The following is a 19,350-nucleotide window of genomic DNA, read 5'->3' on the forward strand; positions in this document are numbered from 1 at the left end:
GTGTAGAGGGTACTTCTAGACTCCTCTAACCCCAAATCACATGGGATTATCTCCAAATTGTTCCAAATCCAGGAACTGTGACACTTAAGAACAAGGAAATGCAAATAAACTTTCTCTTGGACTCTGTAATTTCTTAAAACACATTTCTGGCCTCTCAAGATAGGATTAGTATTGGGTCACAACCTCCTTGGAAGCTTCCTGGGTGTAATCTGAAACTGGCCCCCATACATGAGGGTAAGGAGACCAAAGAAAAAGGCAGATCACTCCAGATTGGAAGGTGGTGGGTTTAAAAACAAGGGAACTTGCTCACGAGGCTTGTCTTGCTTCGGCAGCTGCAAGATCAAATTTCTGCATCCGCCCGCTGGATCTTCCAAGTTTGTATAGAGCCTAACCTGGGTTCAGTCATGCACAGGAGTCCTTAACAAGGTTTAGTCGCATACCCAGTTCAGATAGTCTTATTGCCACATTTCTGTCTCAGGGCTGTGTTCTTAGAGCAGCTTCAGGGAGCAGAAAAGGCAAGTGCAGTGCACATTCCAAAGCATGGCGTGAGAGGCAGGGCTGGGAGTCTCCTTTGCCCAGGTACAGACCAGTGGTCACATCTTAATGACCTTCTCCAACAGCGAGAGGCCAGATTTCTGAGCTCCCACAGTGTCCTGTCCACAGTCTCATTTTACAGGGTATTGCCACTCCCTGCTTGTCAGTTTCTCACCTCTGCGCCTCATTCTATTCACCCAGACAAAAATACCTACTGTATTTCCCCGTGTATAAGACGCACCTTAATTTTGGGGCCCAAAATTTGAAAAAATGTATTAGACAAAGTTATTGACCTCAAGTTTTATTCATCATAAAATTCATACAACTCATCAATGTCAAAACTCCCATCCATTAGCTTGTCCTCATGTGTCTGATGATGAATCAGTCAACAATGGATGCAAAAACAAGTACGAAAATGTGAGAAATGCAAGTAAAGAAACCTACAACCACTGTATAAGACGTACCCAGTTTTTAGACTCCAAATTTTTTGAAAAAAGGTGCGTCTTATACATGGGGAAATACAGTACTCACTGCCTACTGTGGGCCCAATACTGTTCAAAGCATTGGGGAAGCAATAGTGAACACACAGCAAAGGTTTTTCTCTGAGAGCATCTAGTCCACCAGGGGAAAATAAAACACAGTTTTGCTACAAAACAGTATCTCTGCAAGTTAGAAAAAGGCACAGGGGTAGAGAATAGTAACTTTGTGTGGTTTGGGGAAATGCCTCTTCCTCCAGCCAGGCTTGGGCTGCTGCTAAGGGTACAGCTTTGGGGACAGAGGGTAGGCTGGATTTCATCCCTCAGCCGGATGAACCACCTTACATAGGTGGATGTGACAAATTATATGGAGAAAAATTAAGTCGGGTAAGGGATCCTGAGAGTGATGTGGGCATGAGGGGAGGGGTGTGCTAGCTTATATGGTGTAGTTAAGGAGGGTCTCTGACAAGGTGGCCCTGAGCAGAGACCTCAAGAAAATGAGGAAGCAAATCATGCAGATGTCTAGAAGAGCATTTTAAGATATTAACAGTGAGTGCAGAAGTCCTGAGGAGCAGGTTTAATGGGCTCAAGGAATAGCAAAAAGGCTATTAAGAATGAGGAGACAGAACAGGCTAGCGAGGGACAGGGCATATAGGGCCTCATGGGCAGTCCATCCATCTAAATATCCATCTACCCACTCAGTGAATAGTGAACACCTACCAGGTGGCAGGCCCTGTTTAATCAGCTGTGAGCTCTTTCTAAGCAGAAGCTGTTATGTTCACCATTAAGCCTTCAGCATTCAGCACTGTGCCTGGCTTATTATCAGTAGTCACCAATATTTTATATGATGTGAATCTCCAGGAACTTTCTGTTTAGTAGAGATTCAGACCTCTCAGTGTGTCTATGTTGCCTATGGCTGTTTTAGCAATACACCACACACTTAGTGGCTTGACACAAGACAGATTTGTTATTTCATAGTTCTGAAAGTCAGAAGTCTGCAGTGGCTCTCACTGGGCTAGAAAAAGGTTGGTTTTCTAGAGTCTTGAGGAGAATTTTGTTTTCCTCCCTTTTTAGAGACTAACTGCATTCCTTGGTTGCTGGCCTCTTCCTCGATCTTCAGAGCCAACAGTGTAGCATCCTAAAACTGACTCCTTCCACTTTAAAAGACCCTTATGATTTCATCAGGCCCATCTGCATAATCCAGGATCTTATTTTAAGGTCAGCTGATTCAGAACTTTAGTTCTACCTGCAAACTTAATCCCCCTTTGCCATATAACATAAAATATTCACAGAGTCTGGGAATTAGGACATGGACTTCTTTGGGAAGAGGAGGAGTTACTTTGTTTTCCAGAGTGCTTAACCTGACTTAAATGACAGGTGTAAAATACCTGAAGGTGACACAGAGGGAACCCTTACTACCGGGATCCCTGCCATTACTTGGCTGTCTCCTTTCCCTGCCCCATACAACCTCACTTATAATCGAGCGCATCCAATCGCAGTCTTGAATATACTTTCTTCCCATTTTAGGGCCTGATTTATAATGAATGTGCAGGAATGTCTCTTTTCTTCACTTTCACTCACCTCCCTCTCTTGGGGCTTTCCTCCTCAGGGGAGCCTTTCCATCTGCTGGAACCCACCTTGACCGCTCCCTCAGCCAGCTCGTGTGGCCCACTCGTGGCGACCATCACAGCCGAGCCATCCTCCTTTCACAGATACGCCACACCCTCCCGTGATGCTTGACAGTTCTCTGCTCTGAGCTGGGCGACAGGAATCGCTACTCTGAATGCCTGCGTCTGTTGCTTTTTCCAGATCACTCTTTGCCCCGCCGCCTGCCTGTTACCTTTCTCAAAAGGCATCACCTCATCTTTGCTGGGCAGTGTTTCTGCTGCTGTCAACACCCGGCATGCCACAGTGTGTCACACGGCAAAAGGCTGTGCTTCAACACGTTCGGGGAGCATCTTTCCCATACAGGGTATCCTGTGTTTCTCTTAAGATGGGTGGGTTTCATTATTAAAAGCTTTGAGTTTGTCTTAGGTTTATGTAAGGAAAACAAAAGGATGACTCTTAACCCATGAGAAGAAAAAGACTGTTCTTTCTCATTCACTGCGATGATGCATACACTGTTCTGCCCTTTTATCTCTGCTCATGTGTCACATGTGAGCAAGTGTGAAAATGGGCAATTTGAAAATGATCCAAACAATCCACACACCTGTGCATAGACATTTATAGAAGGACAGTCCCCACACCATTGTTAGGATGGTAAAACACTGGAAGCAGATTACAGGCCCATCGATGAAGAACGTGGTCAATAACACACAGCAGAATCACATGATGAAATATTATGTAGCAGTAAAAAGAATGAAATACGTGTGTTGATGGTGAACAATCTCTAAGATACATCAAGTGGAAAAACTATAGTCCAGAAGCATGTATAAAGTATGCCTCTATATTTAAAGGGGAAAGTAAAATATATGCGGACATGAACAAAAAATGTCTCAGGTCACCCAAGAAAACAGCTGCTGCCTGCCTGCCAGAGTTGAGCTCAGGGTTGGGAGTTGCAACAAAAAGCAACAACAGGCCCTGGCCAGTTGGCTCAGTGGTAGAGCGTCGGCCTGGCATGCGGAAGTCCCGGGTTGATTCCCAGCCAGGGCACACAGGAGAAGCGCCCATCTGCTTCTCCACCCCTCCCCCTCTCCTTTCTCTCTGTCTCTTTCTTCCCCTCCCGCAGCCGAAGCTTCATTGGAGCAAAAGATGGCCTAGGCACTGGGGATGGCTCCTTGGCCTCTGCCCCAGGCACTAGAGTGGCTCTGGTCGCAATAGAGTGATGCCCCAGAGGAGCAGAGCATCGCCCCCTGGTGGGCGTGCCGGGTGGATCCCAGTCGGGCGCATGCGGGAGTCTGTTTGACTGCCTCGTTTCCAGCTTCAGAACAGTACAAAAAAAAAAAAAAAAAAAAAAAAGCAACAGATGCAAAAGGAAACAAGAGTTTTATTTTTTGTAATACCTCCCGTAAATTACAAAGGCAAAATGCTAACCTACAGCATATAACTTTTCAATATTTAACCAGAGTACTTGTAATAAATACACATCCTGAAACAAGATAAAAGGCTACGCTTTGTCAAGCATCCTACAAAATTTCTCAAGTTTTACACTCTGCAGCATTTCTGCGCGCCCGAGCAGGAGGGGGTTGTTTTGTGTTTTCTTAAGTGCAGTGACAAAAAGTCCTTTCACATTTCTTTGGAGCATTTTTGAAATTGCTTAACTATAAACAACTTAAGAAAAGTAACACCAAGCTTGAAAGCCATTTTTGCTTTGCTGTCACAGGTCGCCATCCAATACAGATTAACACATCATTCAACACAGACAAGCACCCTCTGAGCCCAGGCAGCCCTGCCGAACGTGGGCCCTGTTGGAGCAGGCCTACTCTTTTAATTATATACTTTGCAGCTTTCTGTATTCTGTTTACATCCCTTAGTAAGATCAATGCTGTAAGGGAAGTTGCAAGCAAGGTAGAAACATTTTTAACCGGAAAGGAAAGTGAACAGAAATACGTTTTTCCTGTAAGACCTTTGCTATGCACCATGTTTACCATATCAGGATTTTTAGTTTCAAAGTTGAAAAACTGACTGTTACTAACAGTTCTTCCAGGGATAATTTATGGGCACTATAGTAGAGCTGGGGCATTCATAACTATTCAAGGGGCAAAAAGAGTATTTACTATGTTAAGAAATGTGCTACAGCTCTGAGGACACAAGGATAGAAACCAGGGGGACTGGCAGTTTCTATTGAGTTTGGAATACATAACTATCTTTCACTATAGCTGAAAACTTTGAGGAAAAAGTTATACTTTCAAAAAGTCTTAAGCACAGTTACCTAAAAAATATTTTGTTAATATAGTCTAATGAGAATTTCACTTAGTTAGGGGTTTAAATATGAAAACATCTTTGAGAGCCAATAAAAATATTGTAAAGAGAAAAACACTTTTTAAAAATTGAGGTTAAGAACTATGAGGCATTTCTTTTGGCTGTAAACATGCAGTTTACTGTCCCTTGTTGAAACACAAATGTCTGGATTTCCTGAGCTTCACGGATAAGGGCAGAAGGCAAGTTTGCATAGAAAATTTGCGATACGTTAATGATTCACTTAAAAATTGTAAGGGCCATTTGCTTTTGTTTTTAAGCTTCATATTTTAGTTAATGGTGCTCATCAGGCTAAGATTGACAAGCCGGCAATGAGCTATCTAAGGCAGATGGGAGGGGATGGAATTAGTTTTCAAATCCACAGGATACCATGATAAAGGGTCGTACGCAAGCACCGCGTAACTAGGCTGTACAAATTTGGTTAGAAGTCAAATCCTGTTTGGGGATCAGAAACCAAAGGCAAAAAGAGCCCTCCTGTGCTGAACAGCACAGCCAGAGTGTGGACGCTGGCTTGAAGATGCATTTACTGCGCAGAGGTGTCAACATAGCACTCAGTGATGGCGAAGCCAGACTGCTGGTCGGGTGCCCAGGAGGGTGCCCACTCACCAGCACCAGGGCCAGACTCCTGGGCACGGCTGATCCCAGCTCTGGGGGCAGAAGGGATGACAGCGCCTTTCACGTGTGGTGCTTTAAAGTTTCTAAGCAGTTCCAAGGAGGACAGTCTTTTCCTGGGACCAGTCCTCAGAAAGACGCCTTTGGAAAGGGAAGAAGCTAGGCTAGGTCACGGTGCACACCACGAATGAGAACAATGGCAGTGGTCGCCAACGACTCCGGATCTAACACAAAGATGGACAACAAGGGGCAGTGTCCTGCCAGGACTCTACTTCTTCTGGGACTGGTTTTTACACATGGTAAGGATCTGCTTCAGTACTTTCTGGACATCTTCATCCATCTGGCCCTAGGAAGTTCAAACAAAAGACATCCATTAGAACCTAAGTCAAGTCCTGGCACTCCCGCCCCAAGGGAATGAGGCGGCTGGGTGGGACGGGATGAAGCCCATGGCCCTGACCTTCCACAGGAATGTCAGCCTGAGCAATTCTCACATTTCTACAAGGGGCGGCGTCAGAGACGCCCCTGCTGGTGAGTCAGAGTCTGGCCCGGGGGCTGGTGAGTGGGCACCCTCCTCAGCACCGACCCCCCCTACTGGAGGAGGATGAGGCTGCTCAACCAGAGCTTCTGGGGTCTCTGTGGCAAATATGAGCCCAGCTAGCCAAACCACCAGCTCTCACAGGGGTGACACAGTGCTGATAGCTCTGAACATATTGGCAAGCCTAGAAAATAAAGACCGGGCTCCTGATTCTGAAGGGGTGGAGTATAGGGGGCTGGGGAAGCGGCAGAAGCCACATCCTCCTTCATTTCTCAACAAATGATGAGATTGCTCTCAGTACACAGGGTTAGCGCCTCAGACACGAAATCCAAAGCAAAGCAAAAGGTAAAGTTTCCCAATGTAGAGGATTCTCCTCAAGTTCTCAGGAGTTCTACTAGTTTGATGATGGGACTTTGGGCAATACCAACTGCAGTTATTTCTTCAGGCTACCCAGGGATGTCGGTGTCACCGTACCTGCACGGCATACAGAAGATGCATCCTGTAAACGGATATGACCTCCTGGTGTTGCTTCTTGCATTCCTGCGAAGAGACAATTCAACTTTGTTACAGAGCTTCAAGAAAACTATGAGCAAGGTGTGGTCAAATGCTCCCCAAGTGGTTCCCTCCATCAAATGCTCACATAGGAAGCTTTTAAACTTGCTGTGAGGGCACAGGCCTGTGTATTTCTGAATACTTGTCAATATTCTTAGGGGGACAAATCTACCTATTTCTTATCTTGGTATGTCAAGTGTAGAAGAAAATTCATGCAAGAAGTAGTTACTATAATCTCAAATTGGTTGCAAGTACGTGCGTGTGTGCGCACACACACAGTTTATACAAATTCATACATTTACACAACATAAATAGTCCAAGGAAATATATCAAATGTGAAGAATGATTGTTTCTGAGGTTGAAGTATGAGCAATTTATTTCTAGAAACTTTATCAGAGTTTCCTGTATTCCTGTTTCTACAATGGCCAAATATGTACTAATTTGATTTTAGAAACTTACTCTTTTAGAAGGAGTACTGCTCACCCACTAGAGCCTGTGCCACAGAGCCTGGGGGAGCTCATTTATTTAGCTGTCAGGGCGCCGCGGGGGCAAGGCAAGTGGTGGCACCCCTCTCAAACGGCTCCCCCATCCAGCTGTTAAAGCTTCCACATCTCCTGTGGCACTGTTATTCCAGTTCCTCTCGGGGCCTATTTCAAGAGTCTTAGCTCTGAACTCTTCTAAGAGGCCTTGCCTCTTTATGATGAAACTGAGGCTATCATGCATGGATCACTTCAAAAATCTACAAAAGTCCACCAATATCCCTTCTCGCCTCCTTCCCGCCAGTGTTGGAATATATGAGACGCTCTTCCTACTCAAGGTCAACCTGTAAAACCTCCGTCCTCTGAAGTTCACAGCATTGGAAGGTGTGCTTGGCTCCCTTCTCTGTGTGTTTCCTCCCACCTTCGGCTACCTCCACTCAATCACTGACAACTTTATCTTCTGGTATCTTCTGTCTCCCTTCCCATCCCCGCTCCTCTCACCAATGAGTTGATGGCAATATCCACATGGATGAGCCATCTAACACCTTGGCCTCTCAGTTCAACGACTTGCTCCTCCTTCCAGCCCTCACTCTCAAGGTCACAGCCCTGCCTCTGTCGTTGCCTCTGAAATCTCCACTGGATGCATCCTACCCTCTGGCCACCCCCTTCTATCTTCCTAGCAAACCTCTCTTAGGCTTTCTCTGCCTCCTGCTGTGTCTTCAGCCCCACCAGGCACCTGACTACTCACTCCTCCAGCGGGCAGCCTACTGCGGTGATCTGCCCTGCTATGCCACAGAACTGCTCCCACCATGGCTGCCATGCCACGTCTCAGCCTGTGCTGCCTCCCACTCATCCCGTTGAGACTCAGCACAAGCATCATCTCCCGCAGGAAGCCTTTCGAGACTCACAGAGACTGGTTAGGCACACATCTCCTGTCTGCCCTCAGCATGTTGGGCATCTATCAATGATTGCTTAGCACAGCAAGGATATGGTGAGCCATATCATAATGTATGGTATATTATGCATACATTTTGAGAGCAGGGACTATGTCTTATTTGTTTTTATATCATCAGCACTTTGGACAATACTGACACATGAGATCTCCTTAGACAAGTGTTGAATAATTGTAAGACTGACTATTGTAAGAGTCACCACTGGCAGAGCACAGAAGGGGGCATCTTCTCCCCTGATTACTCCTCCACTGCTAGAGATGGGGACACCGGAAAGCCAGTTTTGAACCAGTGGCCAGCCAGAGTCAGGACTGCAGAAACCTAACTCATCAAAATCGAATCTGTACTGCAGATATCATAAAACCCAGGTCCTGCCTGTAAATGGAAGTTAGAGAGGGACCAGGACAGACTAACTCGTGACTTCGCATGGAAAATGCAAACCCTTGTCAACTGAAACCTTACCTGATATTGTGGTAACTAAATAATGGCCCTCTAAAGATGTCCATACCCTAATCCCTAGAACCTGAGACTGTTACCTATATGGCAAAGGGACCTTACAAGTGTGATTAAGGATTCTGAGATGGAGAGAAAGATTATCCTGGGTATCTGGGTGCACCTTAAATGTAATCACCAGAGTCCTTTCAAGAGAAAGCAAGGTCAAAGGTGGAGGGCAGTGATGAGAGGATAGAATCGCAGGCTGGAGTGATGTGCTTCGGAGATGGAGAGAGGGACCATGAGCCAAGGAATTCATGTGACCTCTAAAAGCTAGAAAGGGGAAGGAAATGGACTCTAGAGGGAACCAGCCCTGCTGATTTCTTGACTTTAGTCTGGCAAGACTGACGATTTCTGGAACTTTAAGATAATAAATACGCGTTGTTTTAAACCAAGTGTGGGATGCTCTGATGCAATAGTCACAGGAAACTAATGCAGATCTGAGAGGACTTTCTGGGTGAAAACGGGGAGGGGCCATGAAACAGCTGCAGATCTGGAGATACACAGCCATCAGGGCACCAGCCCCTATGAAGAAGAGTTTCTGTCACCGTCAGAGACGGCTAGACTGCCACAGAATAACGAAGAACAGGTGACAAGTCAGTACAGAGACGGGCATGAAGCCTACTGCCCTGACTGGCCGATTCCTCCTCCTCAGAGATACATCCACCCTGGTTACAGCAGATAATGACTAGAAATCAAGTAGTCCCCTCTTTTGCCCTCCCCAGCCCGTTGCTCACTGAAGCCCACACTCCTCTGGGCTGGCGCTCCGTTCACTCCTGCCGCCCCATCAGCGAGCGGGCAGGTAGCGGGCCTCGCCCTGCGCCCCACCCTGTGCCGCAGAGAAGCGCACTCACAGCCAGCTGGGTCTGCAGCTGCTTGACCTGCTGCTGCAGCCCGTCCAGCTGCTGGCTCTGCCTCTTGGAGGAGCTGGCTGAGTAGGACAGCTGCGAGAGGCTGTTCAGGGCCTCCTTCAACTTGGTGACTTCCTTCGACATCTCGTTTATCTAGCGAGAAAGGAAAACCGTCATCAACAAGCAAGAACACGCCTGCAGCAGCAAAATTCCAGGTATTCCTGAGCCCTGCACAGAGCCTCTGTTACTCTCTGGGACTTGCGACTTTAAAACAATTCCTTTTTTACATTTTAGAGAAAACCCATAAAATGAAACAACAAAACAGACAAACCCAACAAAACCTTCTAAGGCCATTATATTCCAATAAGGGCCGCAGGTGAAATACTGTGTTTTAATACATAAAGGTAACAAAAGCTGTGACAGTGACCCCGCCCTCCCATTTTTTGGAGACAGCTCTGTCTTGTTCAGTATTGCTGACATAGGTGATCAGGAGTAAGTTCTAGAAGCCCTGATATTTCTAGGCATCTTGCTTTAAAGTAAACATAACTCCTCCTTTCACGTCCCAATCCCCTGCCCCCTTGGCTTTGGAAGCCATTTTGAAGCATTCATTATAATAAAGGAATCAATGATCAACGGCACTCTAGTCAACGCCATTCGGAGCATCTGACCCAGGGGACTGGGACACAGAGCAGATACAGGCACAGAGCCATCCTCCACGAACCCCCTTCCCCATGCTGCACCCAGCCCACTCTAATCACCTGCCCCCCACATTCCTGACCTCCCCTCCTGTACACCTTTGGAAATAAGGGCCAAGAAAGGCATTTTTTATACTGAGTCAGGGAAGCCCATGGAGTTTAGGGAAGCAGGATTAAGTTTGAAAGTATTTGGGTTCCCATATGACATAGGAATCTGTCTGGATTCCAAAAGAGCTCAAGTTCAAGATCGGTCACAAGCCCTTTGCAGTTTGTGGGTGTACTTCTGACATTGGAAGAGCTTCTGTAAAATAATTTTTAAAGAAAAAATAGGCACCACATATGGGAAAATGCTTTCAGATAAAGGAAGTGTTTTTTTAAAATAAATGCCTAACCTACTATTCTAATGTGTTTTGGGGGGACGGAGGGAGTCATGGGCCAAGCCTCTGAGCGTTCATAACAGGTTTGTGTGAACAAATGCTAAAAAGGTTAAGTACAGTAAACTGCGGAAGGTCTTAGCTAGAAACTCAACAGCAATGGACTGTCACCGACCTTCTTGTCTTTGTCCTCCTCCAGCTTTGAAGAGCTCTCCGAGTATCTCTTCATTTCCGCGAGCTCTTCCTGAGCGTGCTGGAATTTTTGCAGCAGTTCACTCGCTTCCTGCTCTTTGGATTTCAAGAGAGTCTGAATAGTTTCCTTTTCCCTTTTCATCTGTGAGAGCTCACTTCTCATCTGGGCCCCCTCCGAATGGGCTTTCTCTTTCTCTTTTACGGAATCCTTTAATTTTGAGGCCAACACACTCACTTCGCTCTCCAGGGATGACTGGAGCTTTTCATAGGCAGCCCGGGGCACCATGGCCTCGGTCAGCGCGGCCTTCTCCTCCACGAGCTGCTTCTCCAGTTTGGCCACTTCCACCTCCTTGCTGGCGAGCTGCTCCTTGAGGCTGCTGACCTTGCCCTCCATCTCCTTGGCGGTCGTCCGCAGCGCGGTGATCACCTGCAGATGTTCGGTAATGGAGACAGAGTTCTCCTTCTGGGCGTCCACCAGTTGCTTGAGCTGAGTCAACTCATTCAACACTTTTGAGTACTGAGACTTCATTTCAGACAGTGCCTCTTCCGCCTTGGCCCTGGACATATTGGTCACCTGCATCAGTTTCTCATGCTCTGCTTTATGGATATAGTCAGCTGTTACATCTTCTAGGGATTTCCTCTTCCTGTAATCCTCCAGCTCGGCCTGGGCTTCCTTGTACAGCTGGGATAGCTCGCTCACCTGTTTGTTGAGTTCATCTATCATCCTGTTCATGGCCTCCTTCATGTCCCCAGCGTCGTCTCCAGCCTCCGGCGTCACCTGACTTTTCAGTGCATCCTTTAATGTCATGATTTCTTCTTGGGCCTCTTGGTATTTCTCAAACAAAAATGCTTTCTCCTTATTCATATTCTCAATAACCGAGCAATAGGAATTTTTCATCTCCTCGTACTCTTCCCCAGGCGGCTGCATCACCACACCCTTCTCCCTCTCGGCAAGTTTTTCCTCTAACTCCCTGACTTTCTCTTTATTTCTTTCGCTTTCTTCCAATGCGCTCTGGAGGTCCTGCTTCAGCAGGCGCATCTCCTCCTCGGTGATCCTGAGCTCCCGGGGCTGGGAGAGGCTCCCCACGCTCTCGGGCGAGACGAGGCCCAGCTTCATCTGCTTCTGCACACTCAGGACCTCCTTCATCGCCTCCTCGTACTTGCTCTGGGTCTCCTTAAGCTTCTGGCTGAGGTCGGAGCCGTTCTCGGAAATCTCGGCGTTGTTCAGGCACCCGGATTCGGTCCTTCTGGAACGGAGCTCGGCCTGCAGTTGCTTCCTCTCTGCTTCGGAGCTCTCCAGTCTCTTCTGCAGGTCCTGCAGAATCTCCTGGAGTTGCTGAATTCTGACATCGCTGTCGACAGTGGATTTGCTCAAAGAATGTGCTAGAACAGGTAGAGAGGATCTGGAGTCTGTGGGGCAGTTTTCACTAGGTGTCCCCGGAGACGGGGCCAAGTCAGTGTGAGTAGAATGGTAAGAGTCAAAGCTCAGGTCAGCGTCTGCCTCCTTGGGTGTTTTGGCCTGAAAAAAAAAAAAGGCAGGAAGAAGAAATAGCATCAGAAGTGTGGTTAGGTGAGGAAGGAGAGAACAAATCCCAAACCTATGTATGTACAGGAGAGCAGTGTGATCGGTTTCGCACGTGTGCTCCTGCCTCATGAAAAGATACGGTCCGGCGGGTTCGATTCCCGGCCAGGGCACATAGGAGAAGCGCCCATTTGCTTCTCCACCCCTCCGCCGCTCTTTCCTCTCTGTCTCTCTCTTCCCCTCCCGCAGCCAAGGCTCCATTGGAGCAAAGATGGCCCGGGCGCTGGGGATGGCTCTGTGGCCTCTGCCCCAGGCGCTAGAGTGGCTCTGGTCGCAACATGGCGACGCCCAGGATGGGCAGAGCATCGCCCCCTGGTGGGCAGAGCGTCGCCCCATGGTGGGCGTGCCGGGTGGATCCCGGTCGGGCGCATGCGGGAGTCTGTCTGACTGTCTCTCCCTGTTTCCAGCTTCAGAAAAACGTAAAAAAAAAAAAAAAAAAGATACGGTCTGGAACCGGAGAGTCTGATTACCAAACTCTAAGCCCATTCTGTGCTCTGTTCAAACAGATTTTTAGTGCCACTTTCCAAACGGCAGATTTGTTTCGGCTGTAAAGCCTCTCACTCAAATTTTTCATGTTATTCTGGCCTCTGAGAGGGGCAATGAATGGACTTAGTATAGCTATTTCTTATCAATTTCTTTAATTTGCTAAATGATCAGCTTATCAAATGAATGGCTAATCATGTATTGATACATACATAATTTGGCATATTAAATATCATACTATGTATATAATTATAATTTACCAATTTAGAAACTTATAGAAATAGAGCTAATGAATAGCTCTCTCAAGAAAGAAATATTTTGCAACTATAAAATGTATAAGGCTAACTATATTAAAAAAAGAAACTAATGTAGGTGTTTAAAATAAAATATCATCTGACTAACCCTAAAAAAAATCCAGTAGTTTGACTCAAAAGAATAGTCTGTGGTAGCAATCTCTTTACTTGCCTGTAATTTGTCTTGTAATTCCTTATTGTGTAAGGTAAGAGATGCAACTTTTGCTTGTAACAGGGCAAGAATATCTGGTTGGTCAGCTTCAGAACTTATATCCAACAAGCTATCAGCACCTTGGAAAAGAGAAAGGCAATTTAAACAAATACTTAAAAACTCGACTATTATTTCTCTGACCTCTAACAAACTCCCTTTCTTCCCTGTCCAGTTCTACTTCTTCCTAGTCCCGATTATGAATGAAAGCCCTGTCAGCTGGATAAATGAATAGCAATTCTCAGAACTGGGGTTTCCTTACAGGGCTATACCCTGCAAAACACCAGAAGCCTGGATTCACAGAAGCTCTCTGAAAATGGATGGATGTGGTCATACATTGTCCATTCACTTAAGTATAGCTTGGTTGCTTTTTGTTCCTCCCCTACCTAGTGAGTCTCATTCCTATGAATCTTTATAGAGATATCTCTGGAAGCTGGTTCACTTCTTAACCCCACCACCATTACACAAGTTCAAACTTTATCACCTACTTTCAAATTCTGCAAACGGCTTCCAACAAATCTCCCTTCATCCCTCCTCTCTCTTTCTCCCTGCCCCAGTAAAAATGTAGCCTGCACACCACTGTCAGACTAATCTCCCTAAAACAGGCCTTCATAGGGTCATTGCTTTGGTGCAAGTGCTTTAAGGGCTCTCCCTCTACAAATAATCTCCAAATTCCTTTATCTAGATTAAGGCCTCATGATCTGGACCCGATCTACTGTTTCAGGTTTATGACTCATGATTTCTTTCTCTAGAACCCATACTCCTCAGATTCCAGGTTTCCATCAGAGCCTCTACATTCTCGACACAAGGCTGCTTCTGTAACTCTTCACCGATACAACTGCCCTGGCAACACCCTTTTGGTTAGATACATCTTAGGCATCCCCTATAGAGCATTAGCTGACTACCGTCGTAGCATGATACGGTCACCTCTAAATCCCACAGTAAACACTGTTGGTAAACCACAACTTTTAGACACTCTATACCACGCTGAAACAGCATCTAAAGCAATGCTATTCAAAGTGCTCACTGATAGAGACAAAAAACTCGCTTCAGAATGTAATACAACGTACTGCTTCAACCAGAATGTCTTCTTATGAAAAATAAAAAAAAAATGTCAGCTGGACAAAACAGAATGCTTACTGATACAGCAGGATGAGTAGCTGGTACAAACTCCTCATATTTATTGTAGACTGGCGACAGTTTACAGACTACATTCCAAATAGTACTTATCTAAATTGTTTGTTATTTTTAATGTTCGCAAAGCAACTTAATGTTACGATGAAACTTAATCTTCATTGGAAAGTATGCAAAATGACATTTCTTCGCAGATATGCTTACTTCTGATGTCCAGTGCCTAAGCCGCAACTTTATGATGTGAAGTCACGTGAGCCTGGAATAAACCAGGGGATTGGGAGCCTGACTGTGATTCTAAGTAAGAGAAAGTACGTCAAAGATATGATGGATGAACTTCAAAGTGTCCAATGTAAGAACCATTCAGTTATATTAACATTGATATCTATCAGGAATAAGAAAGTTTAGTATTTCTAAATTCTGTAAGTTAAAGGCTCCAAATGATACTGGAGCAAAAAAGAACCTTTGAAATAATCGATTCTATATTTTAAATGGATTCTAAAGGTACGATGTTCCATTCTAAGAGGGCAACCCCCCAGGATGGACTCTTTTTTTTTTTTTTTTTTTTTTTTTACAGAGACAGAGAGAGTCAGAGAGAGGGATAGACAGGGACAGACAGACAGGAACAGAGAGATAAGAAGCATCAATTATTAGTTTTTCCTTGTGCATTATGACACCTTAGTTTTTCATTGACTGCTTTCTCATGTGCCTTGACTGCGGGCCTTCAGCAGACTGAGTAACCCCTTGCTCAAGCCCGCAACCTTGGGTCCAAGCTGGTGAGCCTTCTGCTCAGACCAGATGAGCCCGCGCTCAAACTCGGGCTTGAGCCTAGCAACCTTGGGGTCTCGAACCTGGGTCCTCGGCATCCCAGTCTGACGCTCTATCCACTGCGCCACTGCCTGGTCAGGCCCAGGATGGACTCTTAATACAATGAATTAAACCCCGTCTCTAAGAAGACTGTACAATCATGTGTGATTTCATTAAGACACTACCTTTGCATGTGTCTATTTAAAACCCAGTGTAGAAAAGTGAGGTTGTGGCAGCCATGCAGGTGCTTGGTTGGCTCTCTCTTCAGGACACAACCTGCCGTTCACCTTCAAGGGGTGTTGTTAGCTGATAGCTTTTAGCCTATGGACCTCATCTCAAAACAATATTTTTTAAATTTCTGTTTTAAACAGGACAGGCTACAGTCAGGGAGGAACTTATTCTGTAACAGAACGAATAACAAGATCTGGCAGCAGGTCTACTAACGGCCCTAATTTCAGGTAGAGATATTGTAAATGCTCTTTCAAGCTCTCTGTGATAATAGCAAGGTATCAGGACATGATCTTTGAATTCTCCTGGTGTCAAAGTCACTGGTCCCCCTATACCACTTGGGTTACCATCTGTATTCATAATTGAAGGAAGTGCTAAAATTTAGCTTGGGACAAATGAAAATAGAGACATTTTTTTTTTCACATCCAGGCTCTGAGACTCCTTACAATGCAGGTGGAGGCCCCCTGAGTACAGAGGGCATCAGCCCGTGTGGCACCGGTGGCGCTGGGGAGGCCCGCCGGGTTCTCCCGCCTCCCTTGCCTCCCTTGGCCTCTGCCCTCCTGAAGTGCACCTGGAACAGAGAGCAGCCACAGAACGGGAGCGGGCGCCTCGCAGCTCACCTGCAGTGCTGTCACTCAGTCTGTCTTTGTTTTCCCGGATGGAACTGATCTCAGCCTGCTGGGACACAAAGATGACTTAGGAGCACTCCTCAATGTAACGTTCCACAAAAGAACCAAGCCCATTCCCCTCCTTGGTGCCGTCTTTCAGAAAACAAAGTTAGAAAAATCACAAGGAAAAAAGATAGTTTAAAATAGAAGTGAACCAAAGTGACCATTATCTGGAGGTATAATTTCTAAATCACTAGACGTTCCAGAGGGAATATTCTCAAAACATTTTTCAGAAATTTCATTTAGTATGCATAACACCAGTATCTTTTAAGAAGATAATAACTTTAAGATCCTAAAACTTGAGATGGCAAAGACTGCTTTCATGAAGTCAAATCAAAGTTTTAGGATCTAAATGGGTAATACACTGATTAAAATACACGGGAAGCACTTTTTAGTTTTATCATTTTGTATATTAACTGCTAACAATATATTACTGTTAATATTTCTAAGAAAAACGATAGTAAAGGAGAGCTCTCAGAGAAGATCAAGGTAATTTTATAAGGAAACAAAAATTCTTACGGTCTTGGATTGACAATTAATCCCTTAAAGGTTTCCTTTAAACCTTTGTCCCTGAATATCTGGTAATATAGTGCAAAAATTCTTGTAACTTCAAAGTCAGAGCCTCATCTCAAAACCAAGTACAGTGACTTGCCAGAAGTGACCAAGTTTCATCTAGATGAGCCACAGCCATGATAAGAGAGCAACCTTTTCAGCCAAAGAACTTTGGTCAAGGCCAAAACACTAAAAAGAAAGTGGCTTATTTTTGGCAAGTTCTTAACTGTTTCAGAAAACTGTCCTTTCACTTTTAAAAAATGTACGCTTACTTTTATTTCTCAACTATATTAATGTATAGTAAAGTGCATCCATTTAAAGTTTATAATTCGAAGAGTTTTGACAGACACACACCATGGAACCACCACTATAATCAAGATACGGAACATTTCCATTACCTCTAGAAGCTTCTTTGTGCCTCATCGCAGCCTATCCCTGCCCATCTCACTCCCAGGCATCCACTACTTTCCTTCTCGTACTTTTCTAGAACTCCTACACAGGGAATGTCACAGGGTCTGAATTTCTTCGTGTCTCGCTTCTTTCATTCAGAAGTGATGATTTTCAGACTCATCTATAATGCTGCCAGGCCAGTATTCCATTCTTTTTTATGGCTAAGTAATACTCTGTCATGTGGACAAATCTCATTACCTTTATCCACTCATTTCCTGAAAACATCTGGATTGTTTCTAGTTTGGGGATATTTAAATAGAGCTGCTATAAACATTTGTGTAAAAGATTTTTTGAGACATAATTTAATTTCTCTTTGGTAAACATCTATGAGTGGATGGCTAGATCGCACGTTGAACTTTTAAAACAATTGTGTCAAACTGTTTTCCAAAGTAATTGTACCATCTGACATTCCCATCAAGAGTATTAGAGTTCTAATTCTCCCTCATAATCATCAATGATTGGTATTTTTAATCTCTGAACTGTAGCCATTCTAACTGGTGTCGCTTTTTATGTTTTTTAACTTTTTATGTTTATACATTCTATTTCTAAAAATAACAATTGTTGATGATTTGTGCTATTATTCTTTGAAATGCATTGCCTCCTTTAAGCCATAAACATATTAGAAGATATTAGAATACTAATTGTAAAAGTATAACATCCTTGCTTTGCCTTGCATAGGTGTTCATCTTAACAGTTTATTAGTAAAATCTAGTTAAACTGAGGGAAATGACAGGTTGATAGAATCTTTTGCAGATCAATGTGCATCCAAGTTAGAAAATTTATCTTTAGTAACTCTTAGATAGGAGAAATAAATATACAATTATATCATTAAAATTTCATTTTAACAATAATAAATTTTATTTCCTTCCCATGTATGATTTCCTAGTGATTATTAGGTATACAGATATTGAACTGAAATATCTTCCCATTGCTCAAAATACTTTCAAACCACAAATCTTTAGAACCAGGTGAAATAAAGCTTAATGAATTTTTAAAAATTTCTAAAATAAATACATACTACTGTTTGGTCAGAAAAAAGTTTAGTTGAAAATATACTATTACTTCTCAGTAAGACATCACAGAACAACGAAACTTTTCACTTTATTGTCATTATATCCACTCAATTTAGTAAGATGCCTGGTTATCAGGTAAGTTTCATCTTTGTCCCTTTTTAGTAAATGAAGAAATTAATTATTAGCTAATGAGTATAATTTATTCATTGTATTGGGTCCATGTCAGGAAAAAATCAAGGGTGCTAATTGATGAAAGGTTTGTACACCGATCACTGAGAAGTATATTGTTTTGCCTAGTGTTGTATAACTTAAACAAAGTCTATCATGTATCATACAATTCAACAGCAAAGTTGAACACACAGAAAGAAAATACCTTGAAGGGTGGTTCAGCAAAAAATGCTGATTCCTTTCCCGAAATTGGTGTTGAAGTTATTGATCTTGGTGAAGATGCATCACTCAACTAAAAAAAAAGAGAGAGAGAGAGAGAAAGAAAGAAAGAAAACTACTGATAAAGAATGCTTCAAAGTTCTTTCTTCTCCAGCTGCCAAAGAATTTAACTTAATGCAAATAAATCTAACAGTTATCATCTTTAGTTTCAATTATTTGGGGTGTAACATATTTTCAATGTAATTCAATGTTACTTGCAGAATATAGCTAAGTAGCTTTGTTTCTATATTTACTAGAATCAATTTTAAAAATCTATCAAACTTCTATTGCAGGTTGAGAATATTATTAATAAATATGCTAACACAGAATTACTTATCAGATGAGATATTCCTCTCAACTATTTGAACATGGATTATTCTTTTTATGACTTAAGATTCTTTTAATAACACCCCCCAGCCTGTTTTTATCTGCCATTTCACAGATTTCTTCACTTCCTCCTCTATGCAGCACTCACTATAACCTGAGATGAAAGCTATTTTAAGTAACCTTAAATGTAATTTATAAAGGCAAATATATCTTAACAGTGTTTTAAGAAACTAAAACTCATTTTCACTAACCACCTCACTAGCTACCTATACTCCTGTCTTCACTGGAGCTGTAATATGAGGATCTCAAGGAACAGAGCTTGTTATCTTAAGGCAGTGGTTCTCAAACTTTTTGAAGTTGGGGTGCATTTAAAATCCTACAAATAACTGGAGGCGCACTATATACAAATTTCTGAGAAATGTTATGATAATTAAGTCAAATATTAAAGAAAAAAATATAAAGTCCAAGCGTGCTTTTATGGTAATTGAAATAAATACAACAAAATTAAATTTATTCTGATAT

General features: G+C 43.7%; 1 protein-coding gene across 3 annotated transcripts in view; it reads right to left on the reverse strand.

The window, feature by feature from the left end:
- Positions 1 to 3,978: 3,978 nt before the first annotated feature.
- RAI14 (retinoic acid induced 14) overlaps positions 3,979 to 19,350 on the reverse strand; it is a 154,141-nt gene continuing 138,769 nt past the window's right edge. For 2 of the 3 annotated variants that reach the window (XM_066373731.1, XM_066373716.1), the window contains 7 exons: positions 18,449 to 18,535; positions 16,013 to 16,067; positions 13,191 to 13,309; positions 10,644 to 12,179; positions 9,403 to 9,552; positions 6,550 to 6,615; positions 3,979 to 5,886 (listed from right to left, as the gene is read on the reverse strand). In XM_066373731.1, coding sequence (XP_066229828.1) covers positions 5,809 to 5,886; positions 6,550 to 6,615; positions 9,403 to 9,552; positions 10,644 to 12,179; positions 13,191 to 13,309; positions 16,013 to 16,067; positions 18,449 to 18,535 — 2,091 coding nt within the window. In that variant the 3' untranslated portion in view covers positions 3,979 to 5,808. Of the gene's footprint in view, positions 5,887 to 6,549; positions 6,616 to 9,402; positions 9,553 to 10,643; positions 12,180 to 13,190; positions 13,310 to 16,012; positions 16,071 to 18,448; positions 18,536 to 19,350 lie in introns of all 3 variants that reach the window. The other variant, XM_066373727.1, reaches the window with a different exon arrangement.

This window comes from Saccopteryx leptura, chromosome 1, assembly GCF_036850995.1.
Source record: "Saccopteryx leptura isolate mSacLep1 chromosome 1, mSacLep1_pri_phased_curated, whole genome shotgun sequence".
Lineage (NCBI taxonomy): Eukaryota > Metazoa > Chordata > Mammalia > Chiroptera > Emballonuridae > Saccopteryx > Saccopteryx leptura.